We start from the raw sequence: 12,500 nt of genomic DNA, 5'->3' as shown, positions 1-12,500 counted from the left end.
CTCACGCCTGTTGGTCAACTACTCAGGAGGCTAAGGCAGGAGAATTGCTTGAACTTGGGAGGCGGAGCTTGCAGTGAGCCGAGATCACGCCACTGCACTCCAGCCTGGGCAACAGAGTGAGACTCTGTCTCAAAAAAAAAAAAGATTGAAACTGAAAATCATAGTAGGCCAGGCGCGGTGGCTCATGCCTGTAATCCCAACACTTTGGGAGGCCGAGGTGGGCGGATCACCTGAGGTCAGGAGTTCAAGACCAGCCTGGCCAACATGGTGAAACCATGTCTCTAATAAAAATATAAAAATTAGCTGGGCATGGTGGCAGGCACCTGTAATCCCAGCTACTGGGGAGGCTGAGGCAGGAGAATTACTTGAACCTGGGAGGCAGAGGTTGCAGTGAACCAAGATCGTGCCATTGCACTCCAGCCTGGGTGACAAGAGTGAAACTCTGTCTCAAAAAAAAAAAAAAAAAAAAATCATGGCAAAAAAGGACTCTGTATTACAGGCGTACTAATCCCCTGAATCCATTTTCCTTTGACTGTCAGTACAGAGGACTTAAGTCACTTATCCAAGGATGAGCAGCCTAGTATGTCTCTGTGAGAACCTGAATCCTGATTCCTGATTTATTCCTCATTTATTCAACATAAGAGTGCTTACTGGGCCAGGTGCAGTGGCTTACGCCTGTAATCCCAGCACTTTGGGAGGCCAAGGCGGGTGGATCACGAGGTTAGGAGATCGAGACCATCCTGGCTAACATGGTGAAACCCCGTCTCTACTAAAAATACACAAAATTAGCCAGGCGTGGTGGCAGGCGCCTGTAGTCCCAGCTACTCGGGAGGCTGAGGCAGGAGAATGGTGTGAACCCGGGAGGCAGAGGCTGCAGTGAGCTGAGATGGCGCCACTGCACTCCAGCCTGGGTGACAGAGCAAGATTCTGTCTCAAAAAAAAAAAAAAAAAAGTGCTTACTATGTACTGGGTACTGGTGAAGTTACTGGAATACATTCAGCAGGGAACCAAAAATACAAAAATGGTCTTTGCACTCCTGGAGCTTACATTCTACTTCAGGAAGACAGAAAATAAACATCTGAACAAGTCAAAAGAAAGTTATGTTAGGTTCTGCAGGTGCTATGGAGGGAAAAAAAAAAAAAAGCAGGGAAAGGCAGGTAGGGAATCTGTTGATAGTGTGGGGGAAATGCTATTTTAAATAGGACAGTCAGGGAAGAAGTCTTTGATAAAATTCAGTTGATCAGAGATCTTAGGGGGATGAAGAAGCAAGTTACACAAGACATTTGTGGGAAGAATATTCCAGGCTAAAGAAACAGCAGGTGCAAAGGCCAGAGGCAGGTATGTGCTTGGTATGTTAGGAACAGCATCCAGGAGGTCAGCATAGCTGGAGAGGAAAGAGCGATATGAGAGGTAAGGAGGCGGTAACCTCAGAGAGGCAGGGTTAAGGGGTGTTTATCATGTAGGATCTCAAAGGCCAGTGTAATCACTTTGGCTTTTTCTTTTTCTTTTTTTTTTTTTGAGACTGAGTTTTGCTCTTGTTGCCCAGGCCGGAGTGCAATGGCGCTATCTCCACTCACTGCAACCTCCACCTCCCGGGTTCAAGTGATTCTTCTGCCTCAGCCACCCAAGTAGCTAGGATTACAGGCATGCGCCATCATGCCCGGCTAATATTCTATTTTTAGTATAGATGGGTTTTCACCATGTTGGTCAGGCTGGTCTCAAACTCCTGACTTCAGGTGATCCGCCCGCACTTTGGCTTTTTCTATAAGAAGGAAGCCACTGGAAGGTTTTTTGTTTTTTGGCGTTTTGTTTTGTTTTGTTTTGTTTTGTTTGAGACAGAGTCTCGCTCTTGTTACCCAGGCTAGAGTGCAATGGCGCGATCTCGGCTCACTGCAACCTCCACCTCCTGGGTTCAAGCGATTCTCCTACCTCAGCCTCCCAGGTAGCTGGGATTACAGGTGCCCACCACCATGCTAATTTTTTTGTATTTTTAGTAGAGATGGGGTTTCATCATGTTGGCCAGGCCGGTCTCGAACTCCTGACCTCAGGTGATCCACCTGCCTTGGCCTCCAAAAGTGCTGGGATGAGAGGTATGAGCCACCATGCCCGGCTGCCACTGGAAGGTTTTGAGCCAAGGAAACACATGATTTGACGTCCATTTTTAAAGCACCGTTCTGGCTGCTGTTTTGAGAACAAACTGTAGGATGGGGGAGAAAAGTGGAGAAGGCAAGAGCAGAAGCTCTCTTGCTGTGCTTCATCCTGTTCACTTATCTGTCTTTAAAAGTTTGTTTATATATAACTTAACTGGTTTTTCCTGGTTGAAACAGGATCCAGAGGTCATTATGTGGTATGTTTCATCCATCAGAAATGAGAACAGCAAACAGACTAGCGTTCTTCCTATCCTATTTGGAGAATTCTTTTTTCTTTCTCTTGATAATTATATAAACATAAGACATTAACACCCATATCAATGGTCTGTATTATGGAGAGGCAAGATGTTTTTGCAAGATCTTCATTCCCATCTCCTGAAACAGGATTCCTTAAGTCTAGATCTGGAGTCTCCCCATGCTCTAGAGACCCTAGCCATGTGCCAGAATCTGACAGGAGCTGGTAGCAGAGTACCTCAGCCCTTAGGAGTGAACTTCACCACAGCGGGTTCATGTCAGCTCATCTAAGGAATGGAGTGGGAAGGCTCCTCCTAGTTTCCAGTGTATGTCCAGGTAGAGTTTATCAGGTTTAAAAAGTTACAGGATCCTGATTTGAGCTGGCAGGGTTAAATATATGCCTTTCCATAGGTCCAGTTCACCTATACATTTAGATGGTTTGGTTTAGCTTTACTTAAAGTCAAAGGAATCTCTGTGTTTGTGTTTCTGCAAGAAACTGGTAATGGCTTGCCTAGTTTCTTCTCTAGTTTCTTAGGGCAAAGGAATGAGTTTTGCCAAAATTTTATCTAGGAAAAATGGAGTAGTTTTCTAAGTCTTACAGGACACTGTCAAAATATGGAAATCTATTTTATTGCCTTAGGGAATTCTTTTTTTTTTTTTTTTTTCCTTTTTCTCTAGGTAAAGGAGATCTTCAGGAAGTCACCTTTCCTGGTACCAAAGGGCAGTGTTAGCATCATGGATGGATCCGACGAAGGTGGGAGAGGTGTTGATATGCGTTCCAGGGGGAGAGGGGCAGGATCAGTGAAAGATGTAACTAAAGGAACTGGGGCCAGGAATAAACAGAAGGAATGAGATAGCAGGAAATAGAAGACAGGGAGAAGGGAACATGTGCTCTAGACATGGAATTTAGAGAGGAAAAAAAAAAAACAAGGATGGGGCCAGGAAAGAGAAAAAATGCTCTGGGATCTAATCCTTGTCTTTCTTTCTTTTTAGGCATATTAGCTTGGGTTACTGTGAATTTTCTGACAGGTAATACATCCTCAAGTTTATCTTTAGAGCTTCACTAGCTTTTACATGCATAGTCAGAAGAGTAAAAGCCCTTTCTTTCATTCTGTATTGTTTCTTCTTCTTTAAAAAAGGAAAAGAGGCTGGGTGTGGCAGTTCATGCGTGTTAATTCCAGCGCTTTGGGAGGCTGAGTTGGGCAGATCACTTGAGGCCAGGAGTTCAAGACCAGCCTGGCCAACATGGCGAAACCCCGTCTCTACCAAAAATACAAAAATTAGCTGGGCATGGTGGTGTGTACCTGTAGTCCCAGCTACTCAGGAGGCTGGAGAATCACTTGAACCCAGGAGGCAGAGGTTGCAGTGAGCTGAGAGCCGAGATTGCGCCACTGCACTCCAGGCTGGATGATAGAGCAAGACTCTGTCTCCAAAAAGGCCTTCCAAAAAAAAAAAAAAAACAACACCTGCCTTGAAGGCCTCTGCTGCAACAAGAGTCCTTCTGAGTTGACATTCACCTGCAGCCTTGGGGCTGGGGAGCAGTGGAGTATGTATGGAATACCTTCAGTGTATGATAAGAGCAAGAGAGACAAGTGTTGGGCTGCCCAGGATGTCGAGGCTATTTAGAGCTGGCTCTCATTTGACAGGTCAGCTGCATGGCCACAGACAGGAGACTGTGGGGACCTTGGACCTAGGGGGAGCCTCCACCCAAATCACGTTCCTGCCCCAGTTTGAGGTGAGTCATTTAATGAAGATCTGGTTAGAAGTGCACTTGGCAGGCGTATCATGGTGCCAAGAAAGAGGCGCCCCATTTTCAGCCAGCAGCTCTACCACGCTTAGGCAGAGTCAAGTCAATTAATAACTGGGTGAATGTTCCCTTGCCATCTCACTGTTCAGAATCCCTTCGTTTCCTCAAGCCTAGTGAGATTAGCCCCTTAATCTGCCTTCATCTCTGATTTTTTGCTGGGAGGGACAGGTGGTGGTGTGAACATCTTCAGGTAATTACAGATCCTGAATAGTCTTTTTGCTTTTTCTGATTTGCAGAAAACTCTGGAACAAACTCCTAGGGGCTACCTCACTTCCTTTGAGATGTTTAACAGCACTTATAAGCTCTATACACATAGGTGAGGACGGGGACAGGGAAGAATAATATTTCATGTTGTATGATTCTCCTAACTTTCCAAAGCATTCTCAAATCTGTTATTGTATCTGATTAGCAAAAAACAAAGTCTGTGCCAATTCCCTAAGGCCTATCAACTGAAACCCGGTCCACTTACAAAGCCGGAGGAGCCTAAGAGGCTTCTCCATTCTTGGCCTCAAAAGCATTAATATATGACTTAAGAGTCAAAAGTTTTCGGCTGGGTGCAGTGGCTTCATGCCTGTAATCCCTGCACTTTGGGAGGCCGAGGTGGGTGGGTCACCTGAGGTCAGGCATTTGAGACCAGCCTGGCAAACATGGTGAAACCCCGTCTCTACTAAAATACAAAAATTAGCTGGATATGACAGCGCACACCTGTAATCCTAGCTATTCAGGAGGCTGAGGCAGGAGAATCATTTGAACCCTGGAGGCAGAGATTGCAGTGAGCCGAGATCACACCACTGCACTTCAGCCGGAGCGACAGAGCAAGACTCAGTCTCAAAAAAAAAAAAAAAAAAGAATCAAAAGCTTTCTGTAGGGAGAGGACACTTCAAGAAGGCTCAGGCAAAGCTCCTTGCCAACTCCTTTGAGCTGGCCTTCAGAGGTTCAGAATCCAGCCTGGAATGTGATCCCAGTTGGGGCTAGGAGCTAAGCTAAAGAGAGCTTTTCTGGGAATGGTTCCTAGTGTGGGACCCTAGGAATTGTCACTGTCTCTGGCCTTTGAATGATAACTGTGGGGAATTCTTACTGCATAGCCTTGATCCAAACTGTGCAGAAATTACCCCTTGTTGACCACAGGAGATGAATATGTCACAGACAGAACAAGGTTTTCATCTTTCCAGAGGGACACAGGAACAATGTTACTTTTGAAAGAGATAGCTTTAGGCTAGAGAACTTCAGGACCAGCATGAAATTAGTCAATCCTGTATTTTACAGTTACTTGGGATTTGGATTGAAAGCTGCAAGACTAGCAACCCTGGGAGCCCTGGAGACAGAAGGTTTGTCTGGGTACCTGTGCTGGGGGGGGATGGTGAGGGCGACACAGATACTCCGCTTGCTTCTTCCCTTCCTTGATAGCCATTCTATGGAGGAAAAGATTATGTTGAATTGGGAGGCAAATGTTGTATAATGGACCTAATAATGGCAAACTCCTTTTCTAGTTTATAAGTTCAGAAGTTTTGATGTATATTATTAGCCATTTTTAGAATGAGGTCTACTTGTTCAGGGGTAACAGCCTATGTCTAGGCAGCTGAAGTGTCTGCAGAAATCCCAGGCTTTAAGAATACATTCGGCAGGAGCTTGCTCAAGCCCTGAGCTTTACATTGGAGGCACAGGAAGCAGAGTCTGTTCTACATGCAGGTGGAACAACAGAGTAACTCCATTGATCTCTTCACAGGTCAGGCAGAACTGGGTTCAGTCCCAGTGATGTGATTTGAGGCAAGTAACCTATCTGTGCCCCTTTCCTCACATTAAATGAGAATTTGCATTTAAGGCACTTTGTACAGTAATCTGTTATTGGGATGACATCTATCTTGCATTTCAGAGTATACAAAACATCTTCAAGTATATTTCATTGAAGCCTCTCAGCAACCAGTGAGGAAGGTAGCATAGCATTTCTTTCCTGTTTTTATACAGGTGGAAAGTTGCTGTATTGAAGGTTTTGGATCTCTTTGAGATGTGATGAAAGCCATGGACCCCTCTGACAAAAGCACATATGCATGAAAATTTGCTTCTGGTTTCAGGGGGTTCACCAACCCCACAAAGCCTATCTTTGAACCCTGAGTTAAGGATTCTTGTCACAGGATGTTGTCATGGAATTAATTTCATAGGATTTTAAGGCCCAGCCCCCATGGTGATTCTTTTCCACCTCACTGGCTTCTTGCTTGCCTTCCTCCCTCTCTCTCACTTACTTACCTCTTACCTTGTGCCCTGGATTCTTTCAGGGACTGATGGGCACACTTTCCGGAGTGCCTGTTTACCGAGATGGTTGGAAGCAGAGTGGATCTTTGGGGGTGTGAAATACCAGTATGGTGGCAACCAAGAAGGCAAGTGATGTTTTTTCACTGGTTAAAGTTACGTTTACAATGGAAGCTCTGGAAAAGTCCCATGGGAAACTTTTTCCAGAACTCAAGAGAAGCTTATCTTGTTGCAGGGACTTATTCCAAAGATCTTGGCATGCCTCCAAGGACTAATGTGAAGTGACAGTGAACAAAGCAGCTGTCATTCTGCATCAGCCAAGTGTCATGGACCCATTAGATACCTGCCCTTAGCCAAGTGCTGTGGTGCACATCTATTGTCCTAGCTACTCCAAAGGTTGAGGCAAGAGGATCACTTGAGCCCATGAGTTCAAGGCTATAGTGCGCAATGCCACTGCACTCCAGCCTGGGCAACAGGGAGACCCTACCTCTTACAAATTAATTAAGAAGCATATTCTAAGCCTAGGTCTAATGCAGCAGTGTGAAACCCTGTTTAGTTAATGGTTAGCTATTTAAATTATAGTAAAACTTAAAACTAAGACAAGAATGATTCATCTTCTTATAAAAGGTATATACCTGAATATCAAGGAATGAACCTGAATTCCCAGTGAAGGAAGCAGGCGAGCCCTTTAGCTACTTGCTTACAAATGCTATGGAATGTAATGCTAGGCAGTAGCACAAGGTTGGCCATGATCTGGTGAATACAGATTAGGCAGGGGAGCGGCCATGGAGAAACAGACTGGTGAGGCTGCAGACGTTTGCTCATCTTTGTTTTGACGCCTCTTGTCCCAAGCCTCAGCCTTCTCCTGCTTTCCTTGACCTTCCTGCTGTTCCCTCATTGTCTCCAGCAGCCTGCCTCAGAGAGTGTCCCCTTCCCCCAGCGTCGTTCTCACCTTACCTCTGTGCACCTTTGCCTGGCAGGGGAGGTGGGCTTTGAGCCCTGCTATGCCGAAGTGCTGAGGGTGGTACGAGGAAAACTTCACCAGCCAGAGGAGGTCCAGAGAGGTTCCTTCTATGCTTTCTCTTACTATTATGACCGAGCTGTTGACACAGACATGATTGGTGAGTTCACCCCAGGTGTCAGTCCAGAGAGGAAGGTAGATAGGGCTGTGGTGGGGAAGGTCAAGAAGAAAGAGCACTTGAGGTGCTTTGTTGGGGTGATTACCCGCCTCTTTTCTAGTCACTCGAACAAAAGGGTGGAACTGACTTAGAGTCTTTTGGAGGTGAGAGATGACCAAAACAACTATATGAGGTCTTTTTTTTTTTAACATGTTTATTGAGGTATAATTGGCATACAATAAGTGCACATTTAAAGTATACAATTTAAGTTTTGTCATGTATACACCCATGAATCCATCAGCACATTGAAGATAATAAACATATTCACCACAAAAAGTTTCTTCCTGTCTCTTTATAACTTTTCTTCTTATCACAAAAGCAGTGTTTTTGCCTAACTGTGAAAGTATATGTACCTGATCTGTCATGGCCTGAGAGAGATGAATTAATTTCCTATTATTGTGGGGGTTTTGTTGTTGTTGTTGTTTTGGTTTTTTGTTTGTTTGTTTGTTTTTTGAGACAGAGTCTCACTCTGTTACCCAGGCTGGAGTGCAATGGCGTGATCTCGGCTCACTGCAACCTCTGCCTCCCGGGTTCAACCGATTGTCCTGCCCCAGTCTCCTGAGTAGCTGGGATTACAGGTGCCTGCCACCACACCCGGCTAATTTTTTTTTTAATAGAGACGAGGTTTCACCATGTTGGTCAGGCTGGTCTTGAACTCCTGACCTCGTTATCTGCCTTCCTCGGCCTCCCAAAGTGCTGGGATTACAGGCATGAGCCACCACACCCGGCCTATTGTGTTTTATGGGTCTGTTTTTTCCATTGTGGTTAAATATACATAACATGGAATAGATTGTAAATAAGTAAATTAGGTTGCATAGATTACATTATGTACATGTGTATATAATGAATGAATGAATGAATTTCCTTATGCTTCCTTGAAGGCGTTTTGATATCAGATAATCTTCTGTTTTATTTCAGATTATGAAAAGGGGGGTATTTTAAAAGTTGAAGATTTTGAAAGAAAAGCCAGGGAAGGTAAGTGTCAGGGGAAGCCCTTGAAGGTAAGCCTGTGAGACTGCCTGCCTACTCTAGTGACCTAAAGTGACCTAAAGCACCTCAGTCAGCTCAGAAGGCCTGTCAGAAGGCTAGTTTCCTTTCTGAGTCTTCCAGTCTTTGCTAAAAGTTAAAAGCATTGGGTGGTAGCCAGGCATGGTGGCACACATCTGTAGTCCCAGCTACTCAGGGCGGGAGGATTGCTTGAGGCCAGAAATTCAAGGTTATAGTGCACTACAATCACACCTGTGAATAGTCACTGCATTGCAGCTTAGGCAACATAGTGAGACCTCTGTCTCTAAAAAAATAAATTTTTTTTCAGCTTTATGCAGCACAGAATTATGGGCAAGAATATGGGAATACAAGAGGTTTTAGGAGGCCGGGCACGGTGGCTCACGCCTGTAATCCCAGCATTTTGGGAGGCCAAGGTGGGCGGATCACCTGAGGTCAGGAGTTCAAGACAGCCTGGCCAACATGGTGAAACCCCATCTCTACGAAAAATACAAAAATTAGCCGAGGAAGGTGGCAGGCGCCTGTAATCCCAGCTACTCGGGAGCCTGAGGTAGGAGAATCGCTTGAACCTGGGAGGCAGAGGTTGTAGTGAGCCAAGGTTGTGCCACTGCACTCCAGCCTGAGCAACAGAGTGAGACTCCACCTCAAAAAAAAAAAAAAAACAAAGAGGCTTTAGGGCTTTAGGGAAATGGTGAAGACCTTTTTTTCCTTCTACATTTCTTGCTTTCTTTTTTAAATTGAAATAGTGTTATCAGCGTTAATGAAACACTAAGCATCAAAAGACATGGTAAATAGCCACAGAGGCTTCCTTGAGAGGATCAAAACTACCAAGAGAGCTAGGCACAGTGGTTTGACCTGTAGTCTCAGCTACTTGGGAAGCTGAGGCAGGAGGGTCGTGTGAACCCAGGGGCTTGAGGCTGCAGGGAGCTGTGATCATGCCACTGCACTCCACCCTGGGTGACAGCATGAGACCTTGTCTCTAAAAAAAAAAATTAATAAAAAGTTTTTAAAAATTAAAAAATAAAATACAAATGATCTTATCGAGTAGCCCACAGTAGGGTTAAATGATATTTCCCTGTCTTCTGGGCCTCACCATTAATAATAGATAAGGGACTTAGAACTAAGCCCCCACAATAGGTCATAGAAACTTAGCAAATAAACTAGAGCCCATGTAAATGTGAATAGATAATCATACCAGAGATGTGCAAGTTCTTCAGAAGCTGCGGTCTTACAGAGGCAGTCAGTGCAGTCTAGTCTCTGAGATGCCTAGGCATTAACCAAAGGGAGACTTCTGCTTTGCTTATTCTTCTTCTCCCCCTACCTTTTTTTTCTGAGACAGAGTCTTGCTCTGTCACCCAGGCTGTAGTGCAGTGGTGAGATCTCGGCTCACTGCAACCTCTGCCTTCCAGGTTCAAGCGATTCTCCTGCCTCAGCCTCCCGAGTAGCTGGGATTACAGCGGTGCACCACCACGCCCTGCTAATTTTTGTATTTTTAGTAGAGATGGGGTTTCACCACGTTGGCCAGGCTGGTCTCAAACTCCTGACCTCAGGTGATCCACCCGCCTCAGCCTCCCAAAGTGCTAGGATTACAGGCGTGAGCCACCGCGCCTGGCCCCTATTCCACTTCTTTCTAAGAGAAAATCCTACACCTCTCAGTTAGTTGCAAACTTGAGCTCCACTGTTTACTCTCTCTCTTTCAGTGTGTGATAACTTGGAAAACTTCACCTCAGGCAGTCCTTTCCTGTGCATGGATCTCAGCTACATCACAGCCCTGTTAAAGGATGGCTTTGGCTTTGCAGACAGCACAGTCTTACAGGTAAGAGACAGGACACCAGAGTCTCATAACAGCCCTCTTTTGTGGGGGTTGAGAAGGAGTAAGAGCTTGTTCAGTAATCAGAGTAGCTAGAAGTGAAATTATGAGGTATTTTTGTTTGGGCTATGGACAGGGTACTGTGCTGGGCACCATGAATGTGGGAAATTATCTCAATGCAATGGTAGCCTCCGAGTGTATTACCAGGCAAGCTATCGCACAGGTCACAGAACAGAAAGACTAGCAGCCCAAAGTAAGATGCCAAGTCACATGGTTTATTTATTTATTATTATTTTTTTGAGATGGAGTCTCGCTCTTGTTTCCTGGGCTGGAGTGCAATGGCATGATCTCAGCTCACTGCAACCTTCGCCTCCTGGGTTCAAGCGATTCTTCTGCCTCAGCCTCCCAAGTAGTTGGGATTACAGGCATGCGCCACCACTCCTGGCTAATTTTTTTGTATTTTTATTGGAGATGGGGTTTCACTATGTTGGCCAGGCTGGTCTCGAACTCCTGAGAACTTCTGACCTCAGGTGATCCGCCCACCTCGAACTCCCAAGTGCTGGGATTACAGGCGTGAGCCACTGCACCCGGCCCACATGGTTTATTAAATCAGTTTAGAACTCAGGGTGAGAAGCAAGGGGAAAGAGATGGAGAGGTGAACACAGAAGACAGGGTGCAAGCAGGATGCAAGTGCCACACTCTCTGAATCTTGGGTTCCATTTGTCCTAGGTTTATATGTCCTGCCTGTCTCTGCTGCTAATAGAGTGGTTACACATACTAGAGCTGAAGTTCGGTCATGGGAGCACAAAGACAAAAGGTGCCTGAGGCCACCACACAAACTTGCCCTATTTGGAGAGGCCCCAGGGGCACACACACATGGCCATTTGCATTAGCTCAGTCATTAGCCTATAAAATGGGTTTTCTTTGGCAGAGGACATGAGAGACCAAGAGGGTGTCACCAGTGAGTGGCTTATTTAAGGCCTCATGAACACTGAATGCCTCATGCATATGTAATGTGTCATATATATTTCATGTGTGCCTCGTATATTTAGTGCCTCTTGAATCTTAGGTCTTTCTTTGTCCTCCTGTCTCTCTCCATCTGTTTCAGTACCTGCAGGCTCTACTTTATCTGTAGTAAGTTATTTATCCCCAGTTTTGGGCACAGTGTCTAGGCTCTATTACATCAGGTCAACACAGAACAATCAACTGGTTTACAGACTTTTTTGGTGGTGGTAGCATCTTTATCCAACAAAAACTTATGTAGAATATCAGTAATACAGCCGGGCCTGATGGCTCATGCCTGTAATCCTAACACTTTGGGAGGCTGAGGCGGGCGGATCACCTGAGGTCAGGAGTTCGAGACCAGCCTAGCCAACATGGTGAAACCCCGTCTCTACTAAAAATACAAAAATTAGCCGGGCGTGGTGGCAGGTGCCTGTAATCCCAGCTACTTGGGAGGCTGAGGCAGGAGAATCACTTGAACCTGGGAGGCAGAGGTTCCAATGAGGAGAGATCATACCATTGCACTCCAGCCTTGGCAACAAAGAGCGAAACTCCGTCTCAAAAAAAAAAAAAAAAGAGTATCAGTAATACAAAACTGGTAAAAGTGGAACTATTCTGGTTGAAGCAGAGATTGGGGGCCTGAAACTCCTCTATCATTTGGCCTCCCTTTTTCCTTCGAAGCATTTCTAAGAAACCCCTAAAATTCTGAAGAAAACAAATTGATAAACCGATAAACACTAATCTAATCCTCTTCTTATATAGTTGAGGAATTTGGGTCTAAAGTTTTGCCCAAGGTCACTAAGCTAATTGAGATACGTACTGGCTTAGAATGTCTTAAGTTCCCTGTTTGATTATTTTTTTCTTTTCTTTTTCTTTTGAGACCGAGTTTCGCTCTTGTTGCCCAGGCTGGAGTGCAATGGTGCAATCTCAGCTCACTGCAACCTCCACCTCCCGGGTTCAACTGATTCTCCTGCCTCAGCCTCCAAAGTAGCTGGGATTACAGGCATGCGCCACCATGCCTGGCTAATTTTGTATTTTTAGTAGACGCGGGGTTTCACCATGTTGGC

At 45.3% G+C, this 12,500-nt stretch overlaps 1 protein-coding gene across 26 annotated transcripts in view; it reads left to right on the top strand.

Moving 5' to 3' along the window:
• The window catches only part of ENTPD5 (ectonucleoside triphosphate diphosphohydrolase 5 (inactive)), a 58,233-nt gene that overhangs the window by 39,246 nt on the left and 6,487 nt on the right, over nt 1-12,500 (top strand). For 15 of the 26 annotated variants that reach the window (XM_063793698.1, XM_063793695.1, XM_054666694.2 and 12 more), the window contains 9 exons: nt 3,063-3,138; nt 3,378-3,413; nt 4,031-4,119; nt 4,428-4,507; nt 5,458-5,519; nt 6,465-6,566; nt 7,419-7,559; nt 8,535-8,591; nt 10,322-10,437. In XM_063793698.1, coding sequence (XP_063649768.1) covers nt 3,063-3,138; nt 3,378-3,413; nt 4,031-4,119; nt 4,428-4,507; nt 5,458-5,519; nt 6,465-6,566; nt 7,419-7,559; nt 8,535-8,591; nt 10,322-10,437 — 759 coding nt within the window. Of the gene's footprint in view, nt 1-3,062; nt 3,139-3,377; nt 3,414-4,030; nt 4,120-4,427; nt 4,508-5,457; nt 5,520-6,464; nt 6,567-7,418; nt 7,560-8,534; nt 8,592-10,321; nt 10,438-11,160; nt 11,475-12,500 lie in introns of those variants that run through there. The other 11 variants (XM_016926406.4, XM_054666687.2, XM_054666685.2 and 8 more) reach the window with 4 other exon arrangements.

The sequence above is a fragment of the Pan troglodytes genome, chromosome 15 (genome assembly GCF_028858775.2).
Source record: "Pan troglodytes isolate AG18354 chromosome 15, NHGRI_mPanTro3-v2.0_pri, whole genome shotgun sequence".
In the NCBI taxonomy this organism is placed as follows: domain Eukaryota; kingdom Metazoa; phylum Chordata; class Mammalia; order Primates; family Hominidae; genus Pan; species Pan troglodytes.
Note: the sequence above shows the minus strand (reverse complement) of the source record. Positions and strands in the feature narration are given on the sequence as shown.